The sequence below is a fragment of the Rutilus rutilus genome, assembly GCF_951802725.1.
Source record: "Rutilus rutilus genome assembly, chromosome: 24".
NCBI lineage: Eukaryota > Metazoa > Chordata > Actinopteri > Cypriniformes > Leuciscidae > Rutilus > Rutilus rutilus.
In genome coordinates this window covers 12088353-12102754 of record NC_140228.1, presented here as the reverse complement: position 1 = coordinate 12102754, position 14402 = coordinate 12088353, and the positions used below count along the sequence as shown (strand labels likewise).

Here is a 14402-nt window from a genome sequence, read left to right as displayed (position 1 = left end):
AAAAAGGACTCCATAAGTGTTCATACCCGTTTTATTTGTTCAAATTAATAAAGCAAATGAGGATATTACAAGAGTTGCATGACACATTCCATTCTCAGATGTGATCCAGATGTTGGTCCTCCTCTGGACTGTCATCCTGACTGATCGGAGGAATCTTACAAATATCATGCAGAGCCAGAGACACGAGCACAGTCCCTCTGGTCACTCTCTGCCAGCTCATCTACAGGGAGAAAAGGAGAAGCGTGGATACTCACTTTGACCAGCAGAGGGAGCTGCAATGCAACAAAGAGCAGAATGAGTACAAACCTAAGAGTCTATGCAGCATTTGCTGGTGCCCAAATTCATCCATTCATTGATATACCTGAGAGACAAGAAAATATTTTTTTTTTATATATGGGATATTAATAACATAATGTAAAAAGCTATATTTTACATAAAAATCTAGTGTGATAATCTTAATTACTCATCAAAATTAAGAGCATCGGTCCATGCGAGCAGTTCATCCACTTCCTGCTCTAAAACTGAATCTGGTCCAATTTGTTGGAGTGAATCCATCATTCTTTGTGTGGATTCGTGCAACAGCAGAGCTGTTTCTCTGTGTCCCGTACGAGCATGCAGGAGACCCTCAGCATACCTGTGCACAGGGTCTGTGCTTATAATTATGCTGTCATTCATATCTTATGTATTTCCATTTTTGTGTAATTATTATCTTAATACCCATTACAAACAAAGTTACTTTAAATACACATACATTTTCCTCATCCATTCAATTTTTCGAATCTTCTTTTTTCTTGCAACATCTTGTCGCCGACGGGTTTTGCTGTGATGGAATTCAATCTTCTTGTCATTGGTATCTTGAGTTATTGGGTCTTCAAACATGGAAATCTTTAATCATAAATGCAATAATAGACATACAATGCTCAGTCATGGAACAACACTTGTATATATATCTATTTTACTTTTACATTTAAATGGTACATGAATAAAGATAAAACTTAAAACCAAATGGTTGCATGTACTACTGGTCCAAAGTTTGGAATAATTAAAATTTCAGTGTTTTTGAAAGAGGTCTCTTATGCTCACCCAGGCTGCATTTATTTGTCATCACTGTCACACGATTTAATGCTCAATAAATGTTGAAAACAGTTTTTGCTGCTTAATATTTTTGTAAAAACCGTAGTAAGATTTAAAAAGTTTGTATTTTATAAAAATATAAAACATTTAATGTATTTTTTTATACTTTCTTTCTATTTATCAAAAAAAAATCCATTAATAATGTGACACTGAAGACTAAAGTAATATGTATATATACACAGTATATATATATATATATTTTTTTTTTTACTTTCTATTCATTAAAAAATGCTGGTATGTTTCATTACTTTCAAAATGAAAATGAAAGTTTTTTGACTATATTTATTACCTTGCCAGACAAAATCCTCCAGCCATTGTTCTCCACCCGCTGGTACCACCCAGAGTGATCATCCTCATCACAGATCGTCCGTCGGCCATTATGGATCTGGCTTGGAGCTGGTTTCTTTTGCTGTGTGTAATCTTTAGGACTGCAGGCACACATGTCCACTATGGGTGCACGAGTGTATACTTTAAAGTAGATGTTTGGAGGATAGGTTGGCTGGAATTTGATAAATGTTAGTAAGTTATTTGCAGTTTTTTGTAGCTTGACTGTTTACTGTTTAGCTTCCCAAAAATGTAACCTTCTAGGGCAGAAAACAACCACACATTACATCATGTTTTTGAGTACAAATAACCTTATGGTGGAAATATGAATAACATCAGCACTCACCCCACCCAGTCTGAATCGGATAAGGGCCCCTGAAGCAGCATCCAGAATATTAGCCTACAACAAAGCATCATGCATACGATTTTTGAAAAAGAGAAAAAACATCTGATGACAAACTTGCATTGTACCATAAACTTACCTCTGCAGGGTTAATAAATCTAAGGAGGAGACGTGGATCCCCTTGATTATGGAAGCTCACTAGTTTCTTGAGGTGCTTGAAAACAGCAGTATCCTACACATGACAGGCACAGTATGCACTCATTTTTATTTGGGCATTCAATCATATGTAACCATGCTGGAGAAACTGTAACACAAAAGTTGACTGTGATCACTAACAACATGTGTCCTCCATGCTCGCTGGATGATCCTGGCTGCTCGGCTGAAAGCTGTTTCCAGCTGTGGGACAAGAATGACATTAGTCTCTGATGTAGTTTCCACAGCTGGAGATGTTCGGTGATGCCTAAAGGGGGGAAGAATGATTGACAGTTTTTCTATCACTTCACTCATTTAGAAATTAGTCTGTTTTGCTGTCAAAAGTGTTTGTGTGTTCAGTCATTTTCTTGCTCATGCTAGCATAAAAAAGAGAAAGAAAAAAAATATTTATTGAAACGTTAACATGGATTTACATTTAAATTAACCAAACTAAAGGAGCACATAATTCTGCTTCGAGAACACATAAATTATGCTATTTAACTGTTCATCTGAGGCTAAAGCTCAGCACCCTGATTAAGCCTTTCCCATGTCAAGGAATGGGAAACTGGTTTATTCAGATAGGATTATGAGGATCTGGATCATTACATGACTCCACACAGATACTCAATTAACAGTTGCTTTTAATAAAACACTTATATTCAGCCCACAAAATACTACTTACTTGATCTCTGGAGTCCTCTTCATCTTCAAGAAGCAGATTATATTTTCAAATATAGCATACTCGAATGAAAAGGTTTAATGGATAGAAGGTGCCTAGGCAATGTAAGTAATTAGGCCTTTAGTGTAAATAACACGATTCTCTCCCCTTATGATGAAACTCCATCATGCGAACATCGAAAAGTAAAGAGTAAAGTAATTGTGAGTTTTCACAGACCAGTTGAAGTGAAAAACGTAGAGAGAGCTAAAACTACAACCAAAGAGTAAGCTAAACAATTCGAGTTAAAACAAAATGACAAAATACTGCTAGCTGGAAGTGTGACTGCAGTCACTGCACGCCTACAAGAGCCGTTACCAGAGCAACGTGAAACACGATGCTAGAAAACGACACGAGTTCTTTTTGAATTATTATTATGAAAAACTACGCGTGGACTATGTGTTCCTCTATTTAAACCATTGATTTAAACATGAAAATAGTGCAGGAGATTTGGAATTATCTCAGTGACGCGAATCTTAATAAAAAAAAGGATTCGTTCAGTAGCTTACATCGTTACGCGAGTAGGTGGCGAGAACAAGTGAAGTGCCTTATGAATCAAAGTATTAATTAGATCGTATTTGTACGTTCATTCTATGAAATGTTCCACTTCCTTCAGTCCGCATTGGACTGCTATATGCTCGTGCTGTTTCAAATGGCCAAATTAGGTGTACCAGTATCAATCATAACCGTTTTTTTCACCCCAAAATTTAAATTCTGTCATCCTTTACTCAGCCTTTATTTCACCCTTACATATGTACTCAAGTTGTTCCAAGCCTGTATGATATTCTTTCTTCTGTTGAACACACAAATAAGATATTTTGAAGAATATTGGTTATATATTACGATACCTTTATGGTAGCCATTGACTTCCATAGTATTTTTTCCTACAATGGACTACTTCCTACTTTTTCCTACTCAGCTGTCTGGTTACCAACACTCTTCAAAATATCTTCCTTTGTGTTCAACAGAACAAAGAAACTCATACAGGTTTGGAACAACTTGAGGTTGAGAAAATGATGCCAAAATTTTAATTTTTGGGTGAACTTTCCCTTTAGGGATGGCAGGTTGTGACATGACACAACAAAGTAAGGTTGTTTTGATGAGCTGTAAATAAGACGTTTATGTGTTATTAGATATTTTTATGTTTACTGAAATAAAATTAAAACGGAGTGTAGCCTACTTACTAATCAAAGTGTTAAAGATTAGCTTAGCAGTTTAACTTTGCAGACAAAGTTAGTCATTTACAATTTATATTTTATTTTAGTTAAATTTTTACAAGTCATCAGTATTCCGCTACATAGCACAGCAATAATAACCAATGTAGTCAATATATTACATTTTCATAAATATCACAATATTGTTAATAATGATGACATTCAAAAAACAATCTTACAAAAAAGGAACATACATGTATTGTTATACAGCCTTTAGTAGTACGGTGTTGTGATCAGTGCTGCAATTGTCTCATGGAAGTCCCTAAGGCTCTAGGGGAGAATTTATTCCCCAACCCCCTGCCCTGCATAATAAATTACAATAAATGATCCATTAAGATTCCACTGCCAAAGCCAAGGATACACACAAACAGTTATAATTCCATTATACAGCAAAAGTAGTTCTAGAGGTCTTTTGAAAAGTTTGAGAGAGGTCACTTTAAATCTCAAATTAACACATTGTGGATTTCGCATATGCCAGAGTCCACCACTGTTTTTCAATAACGTTTACTTTTAACAATAACATATGTAATGTCATAATCTGCATAGAGTTAGTCATAACTGAGGTGGAATCATGACAGAACCCCAGTGTTGTCCGCGACCGCGAATATTTTCCATTCTGTTTTCTGACTCTTTTAATGAGGCCGTACGAGTTTAAAAAAACAACATTCAAACAAATTAAACAGTTGTGGTTCAGCTACTAAGTTTACAGCTAATGAATATAGACTGTCTGTTGGTAAAATTATGCATTGTGACTGACAAGCTGTGCTTTTAAATACAGTGAATGAAACAGGAGGCAGCCCTCAACAAAAGGAATGATGTAAGAACTCACTATTTCAGAGCCTCAAGATCCAGAAAATATCAAAAGACCAATTGGAACAACACTGCATTAGCCTAGAAATCTAGACGCACCCTAGCGGCAGCAAATTTTATATTTTATATTGCAGCCAGGGTAGTCTAGCAACTCTCCGTTGGCTATCGAGCTGGAAAAACCAAACTCTAGTCAGGCCAATCACATTGTGTATAGAGTCGGCGGGCCGGCGGGCTTAACATAATGACGACAGAGTTGCGACGGTTCCCTGCTACTTGAAAACAAAGAATGGCTGCTGCTGCTGGCGAACAGCGGTCTTTCGAATCGGCTTTGGCCGCGACTCTGGAGGACTTGGAGTTAAGCTTTTCTTTAAAAAAAGAACGGCACTTCAGTCAATTATAAAAAAAGACTTAAGTCATTATAAAAAAAGGAAGATGTGTTCAGAGTTTTGCCGACTGGATAGGGCAAAAGTTTAATCTATCAACTAGCTCCGCTGGTGGGAAAACGCTCTGGTTGGTTGTAGCGCTATCCTATTGCATGCAGAGGGAATTTGAAAGACAACTGTTTATCCCGCCCTTTTGGATTGAGCCCTGCCAATGGTGAGTTCCCAGACCCAACATCTTGATGTGGGTCTGGCTTGCCAGGCTAACAGTGCATTGTTCTGTATTGTAAATACATTTATAATTAGATCAAACATGGTTATCCTCAAGCACTATAGAATAAAAAAAGTCCATAGTATTTACTGTATAAAAATGTTCTGATATATGTTCTTATAATTCTAACATGCTCATAATTCCTTCTATTAACATATGTCCTGATTCCTAATTGTTTTTACAATTTAGATCTGTTGGTTTAACAGAGGCCTAATTTTGCTTCAGCTTTTCCATGCACAAAAAAAAAAAAAAAAAAAAAAACAATGTCCAGTACATATAAACATATCTACAACATGGAATTGAACCACACATAATTTTCTCCTCTAAAGTTCTGTTTCTACCTCATCATCACCACTGTTAACATAGTATTCATCATCGGTTGTGGTGTCAGAACCAGACTCCTCAAAAACAGGAAAGCTGGTTGCGTAGCTCCTAGATGGCAGGATACCTCGAGAAGGAGACAGATTTTCTGGAGTTGTCCTCATGAGGGAAGACATAGCAGGAGACTGGGATATCCGGCGAGGTGAAGAGGACAAAGTTGGTGATGGAGGGGGGGTTGGGTCAAAATCATCATGATCAAGATGATCATCTGTATATCCAGGTTGAGACTGTTTACCACTGACAGATCTGGGCTCATAGCTTGGGGAATAGCTACTCAGTGGAGAGTCAACTATTGTATAATTCTCCTTCGGCACAAAGTCATCCAAACTTGAGAGGTCGCTAATGCTGCTTGTTGATATTCGTCCAGGGCCTGATGGGCGGCTTGAAACTACACTGCTGACTGAGAAAGATCGTCCATTGTGCAGACCATACTTTAAGTCTGCACACGACAAGGACAATCGAGACCTCACAAGGTTTTGCTGCTTTGAACTCTTGGCTGAGCTCAGTGGAGATAAGTCATCAGACTTACAAAGTGAATTTGTTTTTTTGCTCACTGGACTATAAAACACATTGTCATTCTGAATGTCTTCTGAATCAAAATCAAACAAATAAACGGGTGATTGGGGACTGACGGAGGATTTTCTGTAATGTGGCAAGGTGGCCGAACGGTTCATACCTTGGGCCTTTAGCCTGTTCGGATTAAAGCTCCTGCTGTAAGAGTGGTTTCCATTTTCATCGCTATGCCTCTTTTGCTGATCAAAATTTAATTTATTCTCAGATGATGTTAAGGGTGACAAGGACCCAAAAGTGGCAAAATATGCTTTATCAGTGCTCAAAGATGAGTCGGGGGCTTCCCACGTGCACCCAGAATTACTTTGTTCAGTTGTAGACCTGTTTTGCCAATTCATATTTAATGTATTCTCATATTTCTTTAATGTTAGTGGTGACAAGGAACCCAAAGAGTCTTTATTGGTTGTTAAAGAAGAGTTAGAGGGCCCCCGTTGGCTTCCAAAATATGGTTTCTCCTCTGTATTGGATTTTTCAAAAGTCTCAGTGTCTGAATGTTGCTGGGTGGGGGGCTTGTTCTTTTTCGTGATTGTATCAAGTGCACCATCTGAACGTTTGACACCAAATGTCAGTTTTAAGCGATTTAATATCTGGTCTATCCTGCTGCTTGTTTTAAACACTGGCGAATGTCTTCTGGTTTTTAAATACTGGGGACTAACAACCTCTTTGTCTGGCAAAGACGCAGAAGAGAAGGCATTGTCTTTCTTAACCCGTGAAGCAAAGAGGCCTTTCTTTGAATTGGGACTCTGCATTTCCTGCAATCTCTCATGCATATGCACAGCTGTAGTCTCTTTCTCAGCTGTAAGTGGAGTCTCACTTTTTACTGTGAGCTTATTCAGTAGTAAATACTTCTCTTTCTCTCTCAGTCTTTGCTTGGGGTAAGCAGTACCCTTATCAAGATGAAGTGCCATCAAGCCATGTTCCTGATGAGGGAAGTTGTTCGAGCCTGTGTCGGACTGCCTTGGGTGTAGGCTTATATTTGCGCTTTGGCTTTCCATGACAAAACTTGTATCTGGTGCAGGTTGTGAGAGGCATGGCTGGGCAGGTCTGTGATTATCTAGGGTGCTTGTATAAGCTTGAACTGCTGTCCTCTGTTCTCTGATAGGAGAAGATAATTGTTCCTTCGGTCTCGTTGTTATCCTTGTGTATGTGGATAGTGAAGAGCTTGGGTCACCTTTTATAAGGTCAGCGTGAGTGGTTACAATATCATAAGATGTAGATCTGGTATGTGTTTTAGACGCAGGTGGAGAGGACAGTCCTTGTAAAGTGTTGTTGAGTGTAGGTCTTGAGGAGATGAGGCTAGAATATGGAGAAGTGCTGAGATGAGGTGTAGATCCTCTTCCAAAATCAGGAGGCAGAGATTGAGCTGGGGCTATATGAGAGCTGGAGCCATACGAACTTTGTAATGCAAATGGGTTGTCGAACGAAAATCTTGAGGAAAATGTCTTCTGGTCACCCTGCAGTGTTACACCTCCATCTAGCATAGGAGGCAAAGTTTCAGCTCTCTGTAAGGGGGGAGTAGGGGTGGAAGTGAAAGGGGTGTATACAGCCGGGCTGGACTCTCGAAGGTATGAATAGATGCTTGGTACTCTGACACTTCTGAGAGGTCTGCTTGGAGAAAGAGGGCTCGAAAGATCCATTGAGCTTTGACTTGACTGAGAATGTTTCTTAGAGTCCAGATATATCTGTCCCACAGTTGTTGGGCTTTCAGAATTGTTGGCTGTTATATTTTGTGTGTTTTGTGATTTTAAATTTTGAACATTAAAGCCAGATTGTTGAACATTCAAATTTGTTGAATCTGTGGGAGAAATTGTGGTATGTGGAGTTATTTTTTGTTTGGTAATATTGGAGTTTTGCAGGTTGGTGTTGTTAAAAGTATTTTGTTCCACTGGATCAATGTCCTCTGTACTGGAATATTCCCTCAAAAGAACTAAATAAGAACTCTGTTGACCTTTGAGAACCCCAATTTGTCCCGTTCGGGTCGTGGATTGTGGGAAATGTTCCTCCTCTGCTCTGGCAGCGGAATTTTCTAGTCTCCTTGAGATTTCTGTCTCTGGTTTGTTTTGAAACAGTGGTGTCCTTAACGGCACTCTACTCTTATTTCTAGGTGAGAAAGGGAATTGACTGACTGGTATTTCCTCTGTTCTTGTAGGAGTGTCTGGGTATTTGTCAGTTTGGCCCTCAGTGGTAACAGAATGGGCAAACGTAGGCAATGTAAGGGTTCTGACAGACCTAGTTATCGGAGTCTGCGTTTGTGTGGGCTCATCACTGGAGCTACTCAAATGTTTCCTCCTTAAGGAGAGAAGTAGGCTGCTTGTTGTTGGCTTGGAGCTCAACGATTTGAAATGCCTTTGTTCATCTCCAGTTTTGGATATTCTGTACCCTGAATGGGCTAAATTTGGTGCCTGACAAGTGTCCAGATGTGTGGAAAAAGGATATAATTCTGCATTGTTGTACATCGTGCCCACAGAGGATGATTTTAAAATGGGTCTCTTTGGCTGTACTGTGGTTGTAACATTCGGGGAATTGTTCTCTTTTTGCCAGTCAGGAGAGTGCATTTCATTGTCATTGGCCAACATGTGTTCAGATGGTTGCCTTTGGGAAGGTAAAAAAAGTTGTTGCTGCCAATCCTGGCGAAATAAGCTAGATGGGTTGATATTCTGTCCACAATCTTGGGGTACGTACTCTACTTCATTGCTGCCTTGCTTGGGTCTTCGAGGACGACTACTCCAAGGTGGAGCAAGAACTGAGGCCAGGGCAGACGTCAACATAGCTGATGAAGGATTGTGAAGACTAGGTTCTGGATCAGGAGTATTTTCAGAATCAAGTGCAGTAAAAGAGGCTAATGACAAGACCTGATTTAGCACTTCTGCATGGCATGCAACAAATTGGGAATCAGTGCTTGCTTTTAATCCACTGTCCACGCCAATGGAGGTCAGATTACTGTGATACTGTGCAGTTGTTTGGGCATTCTCTGTACAGTCGTTGGCTCCAAAATCCTTGTTGAATTCTGTTTGTACCTCACAAACAGGTTGAGTAGAATGTCTTTGGGAGTCGTGGATTATTTGAGTTTGCTCATGAAGGCCTGTGTTGTGTTGTATTCCTTTATTTTGTCCCTGCTTAGGTGTGTTATGTACATGTTGATGCAGAGTGTTAAAGTGGTCTTCATCAAAGATTGCTTTTGGCCAATCCTCATCCTTAAATAATTCACCAGTTGATTTGCCACATTGCTCTTTTGGTGAAAACACGTCCCTTAGCTGTCAGAACAAGCAATAAAGGTTTTGATTAGTGCCAAAATTAGAACAAAACACAGGCACTAATTCAAGCACAGTAACATTTGCACTTTTTACACTACTAAATTGCATTTCAGACTTCCTTGGGTAAATTATAAGAAATACTTCTCACATACATTTGAACTATTGCCACTCCCATTACATAACTCTTTAAACAGACAGATCAACTTCACAGTTGAGCTTTACATTCCACTGAAAAATACTCTGGATGACAAAACTGCAAACATGACATGGCCCAGTAGAGCAAAAATATATTCAAAGGGCAGTACAAAAAAAAGGAAGTTCATTTTATTTAAGCAAGATATGATTGATTAGCAACGCATAGATAAAATATTCACTTACTAAAAATATAATTCTCATATATCTGCATCTTAGTTTGGATGCTTACCTCTGTTTTGTGTTGATTAGCTGTGTTCTTTACCACTTCAAGTGTGCTGTAACTGTCAAATTGTGAAAATAATTTTTAATTAGCATTTGATTTTAGCAAACATTGAAAAGGTAGGTAGATTGAAACATACCTCCATGTTACATTACATTTTTTTTTTAATTACAGCAATTCACAAAGATAAGTTCCATCAGGCAGATAAACAAAGATGAAAACCTACGACGAAAACAAATCACTTGTCCAATTGAATGTTTTACACGTTATTCTTACTCCCTAAAAACTTTTTCTACTTCAATGTCTTTCATATATTCATCAACACAATGCAGGGAAACAAGATCAACAACATTCCATCCTTTCTCTCACTTTAAGCATTATAGGGGTAAACAATTCATTGGCTTGACATGAAGGGAGGGGTCCATGGTTTAACTGTTTTATAATTAGAACAGAGTGTCTCACACACATAAATCAGACACAAAAAAACCCTGTTTAAAAGAAGAGAGAGCAGTGCTGTCATACTTTTAAAAATAATATACTGATATAATACTGCACAATAAATGCCAATTTACTGTTTCCAAAATAAAGGTGTAAACACTTAATTTAAACACATGAACACACCTAGATACGGTACAGCCAAACAGTAAACGTTTGGCGATACACTTTCATGCTATCATTCATGGTCATTAAATCATGACTTATTGCTATATAAGGACTATTACTGCCAGTCATAGGTTGAAAGGGCGTTTGCTGTTCTGACTAGAAAACCGCCAGATGACATAGAATCCAAAGTGCTATGGCATAATTTACATGACAGAAGATATTATTATATGCAGTAAGAGTGTATTCAGTGGAATCAAATTTTCATAAAAAATTTTCTAATAGGGAGACTAACAGTTTTGGAGTGAATGCAATGCAGTGAAGTTTAGCATTAATTTAACTTGTATTTTAGCAGCTGCTCAAATCCCACAATATTAAACGATACATGTATATTGAATATAACAATAAATACGTTCATGTTATGGCCGATAACTGATATATGGCTGCTTAAAATGCAATACAATTTAGTCTAGAAATATTGAAAATAAAACACTAAAATCAAAAAGTCATCACAATTTAATGTACACGAGGAAAACTGGATATTCATTATGAGAATTGCTAAAATATTACATTGAACAGTGTTATTAAATTATCTAATATATAATACTGCACATCTCTTTTTAATGCATGTGAACCCCCAACAGCTATGTAAAAATGGTTTTAAAAATGTTTTTTTTTTTTTTTTATATAAAGAAATAATAAAAAGTCACACTCACAGATTAGTCGTGGCTTGCAACGTTTTTTCCTCTGCTGTGTCTTTTTTGCATCTTCTGCTGGGAAGTCTGATAGAGATTGTGGAAGTGAATCTGTCAGATTCCGTCGGTTCCTCAGATGTCCTACCGGAGTCTTTCTTAGTTCTGAGCAGTATTATCTGCTTGATCTGCAGATCTGATCAGCGACAACCCCAAATGAAGAGAAGCATTACAAATAACAGCATGATTATAATAGCACATGTATAATCTGGGAATATAAACTCACTTTTGCTGCTTTTCTGAAGGCCTGCTAATGGCAATGCTGGTGAAGATGCAGTAGTTCTTGTTTCTAAATCCTTCTTGTTGTGGATGTGTTGAGCTGATGGTCCAGGATGTAACTTCTCTTGTTCACTTTTATTCTGAAAACTAATCAAGCTTTGGCATTATAATACTGCTACAACATAACCTACAGAGAGCTGGAGACTGCTTCTCTTAACAGACACATGAAATCCACATGTCTGCAACTGCAACTACTAAGTGAAAACATTTCAAGGTTCACTCCCTTCAGAAAAATTCTTCACAGGAACACCCACAGATATTTTCTTAGTTTATCCACACATGACGCAGTGAAATTTCATGATTCGTTTTGTGCAAACTCCTCTATATGTGCAAAGAAAATGATTAGTTTTTAAAATAAGATAATTAGACAATATGGGTGTAACAAATTACATAAGAGCTAAAGTATTACCATAAACATGGTGAGACTTGTTCAGCAAAAGATTAATACTAGTGGCAACTCATTAAATGTTATGGAGGCGTGTTTGAAATCATCTGAAACAATTAAACTGAGAGGAAGTCAAACAAACATGTTGGTAAAGATTTTTCACTCTTAAATCCTTGATTATGTAATTAGGCATTTCTGATGTGTGCAGGCAACAGCAGCTAATATATAACCTTGGGTGGTGCCAGACAAGAGATCAATGCTTGAATCGATGTTCAATCCATTGGCTTCTTGTTATAATTTTTTGATTGTAAGAGCATTAGTTAGGCCTACTGAGGTAAAACTATGACGGCTACACTTTACTTTAAGTAATCTAATATTTACGCAGGCTCTTCTACCTGAACTTCAACCTGTCCTCTTAAAAGACTTCCGTAATGCTATCTGTGGAGGATGATAAGAGTCAGTTTAAGAGAGAGAGAGAGAGAGAGAAAAGTAGGAAAAGTAGTATTTGTGTGAGAGAAACAGAAAAAGAACGTATCCTCACAGCTTAAATAAAAACTTTGTAGCCTACCGTGATTTGTCAGTGTGTGTGTAAAATCTCTCCTGATCTGAGAGAACGCAAGTCACGCTGGCTTTCACTCCGCTTTGACAACTTGACTCCTGCAAATTCAGATCATGTGTTGACATTATAGGCTGATTGTATCTGGCTCGTCTTGTTTGGTTACCTCCCTTTATGCCCTCCGGGCATCAGCTGTACCCTTCAGTGCCCTCAGTGGCGGCACGGTTGTACATTCCAACGGAGAAAAGCGAGAGAGTTGAGGTAACGTTAACGTTAGACCAATCATACTGACAACCGTATGAACACAATAGACGCCGCCCGTCAAATGTTTCTTTCCCGCCGAGGCATGTGTTATCGAGAGCAGAGCCGCGGAAGTGCGGCAGTCCGTACTTTGAATTGTCAACTTTATTACGGGACCTATGAAGACAGTGATAAGCATCGACAACTTGACATAACGTTGGAAATTGATTTATTATTTTCCTGAATCATGCGAACTTGGATTGGGATTTTGGACTAGTTCTAGCTAAGCGACATGAGGTTTTGTTTCAAAACTACTTAAATAAAAAATATATAAAACTTTTTATCTAAGATGGCAGATAAGCACCATAGAATAAACAAGCGATAACTGACCAATATTACGAATGTTTTTCCATCATTGTCCGATAGGTGGGGTCTAAACAATGGTGCATGTCATTTCCGCGAATCGATTCTTTACAACAGTTCGTTTTAAAGAACCGGTCAAAATGATTCAGTGATTCATTTACGTCATAACATTATAGCGCAAGTACGTGGTCACTGCTGGCATTCGTTGCATACATGCTTTCAAACGTTTAATAAATGCATATATGTGGACACATATAGACACATATGTGGACACATATAGCCAAAGCAATAGCCTATTTAATTTTCAGCACTGAACACACTATTCATTTTGTAATTTTATACTGCAATTTTATTAGTCTAACATTTCTGTTAGGATGATAAAGGCAGCAACTTACTTTTCGCCCCAGTCAAATCATAAGTTCAGTCCAAATGCTCTTAAGGCTGTCTGCTTAGCCTACTATCTGCTAAAATGCTTAATATGCTGCGTAGCCTAATCTTTAGGTTCTCGGTTTATCTTTGAACTTCAGTTCAATGAGTCAGTGAGATCTTGACTCGCGAACGGCTCGGACTGATTCAGTCTGATTCGTGGACCCACTCGCTAAAGCCGTTTTTGAGAACTGATTCAGGGAAAATATCCGACTGAGAAACATTCGCGCATGAATCGGACAACAGTGATGTTAACAAATGTGTTTGCAACTGGGATCCTACCTCTTATTGAACATTGTGAGAGGAAAATAATACCTATAATGCTCATGACCTGAAGACTGAACATTTCTGTAAACAAAATAAATGTTCATTTCCCTTAATCACTTTGTCAAAGTGCAGCTGAGGTTTACTGTGAGGCAAAATAAGTGGTAAATAAAATGGAAAGGAAAATCAATCTTAATTAAGATTTATTTATTTATTTTGGTCAGTAGCCTAATCAAGAATGATTGTTGGTCAGGCATTTGCCTCTTCAGCAAAGATTGATAGGCCGAGTGCAGTATTCCTAATTATTTTTTTGTAGAAATACTAGAGGTCATCAATTAGACTCATTAGCCCCACTGGCTAAAGGCAAGAAGCCGGATTGCAGTGTTGCATTGCTTAAGGGTGTGCTATGCAGATACACATACACAATATTGACATGGACGTAAATTTAGGCAAAATAATCAGCCACCGCGATTATAAATCTTGTCATGGAGTGATGCTTATCTCGATCCATTATAGAAATGCAATTTAATTCTG

The 14402-nt window shown here is 38.1% G+C and overlaps 2 protein-coding genes across 2 annotated transcripts; both read right to left on the bottom strand.

Annotated features, from left to right (window-relative positions):
• Nucleotides 1–147: 147 nt before the first annotated feature.
• cUnh11orf65 (chromosome Un C11orf65 homolog) lies at nt 148–2698 on the bottom strand (the record flags this gene model as incomplete). The annotated part of the gene is made up of 9 exons (XM_084398895.1): nt 148–220; nt 307–361; nt 464–634; nt 752–885; nt 1424–1633; nt 1805–1858; nt 1941–2033; nt 2125–2197; nt 2676–2698. 8 exons carry the CDS (start codon nt 2696–2698, stop codon nt 307–309), a joined length of 813 nt encoding a protein of 270 aa, XP_084255021.1. The 3' UTR covers nt 148–220.
• Nucleotides 2699–5582: 2884 nt separating this feature from the next.
• Nucleotides 5583–12923, bottom strand: LOC311284087 (uncharacterized protein). Its single transcript, XM_084398927.1, has 5 exons — nt 12588–12923; nt 11582–11721; nt 11320–11491; nt 10013–10064; nt 5583–9588 (listed from the first exon to the last, which is right to left on the bottom strand). The coding sequence occupies exons 1-5, from the start codon at nt 12701–12703 to the stop codon at nt 5707–5709; spliced, it is 4362 nt and encodes a 1453-aa protein (XP_084255053.1). The 5' UTR covers nt 12704–12923; the 3' UTR covers nt 5583–5706.
• Nucleotides 12924–14402: the final 1479 nt, after the last annotated feature.

Bases quoted from the DNA above. Each gene is read 5' to 3' on its own strand.
- LOC311284087 (XM_084398927.1), bottom strand. From the start codon at position 12,703: ATGTCAACACATGATCTGAATTTGCAGGAGTCAAGTTGTCAAAGCGGA. The intron at 11,722-12,587 runs GTAGGCTACAAA...AAGCTTGATTAG, and splicing joins ACACACACTGACAAATCACG to TTTTCAGAATAAAAGTGAAC. The intron at 9,589-10,012 runs GTAAGCATCCAA...TTGTTCTGACAG, and splicing joins CTAATCAACACAAAACAGAG to CTAAGGGACGTGTTTTCACC.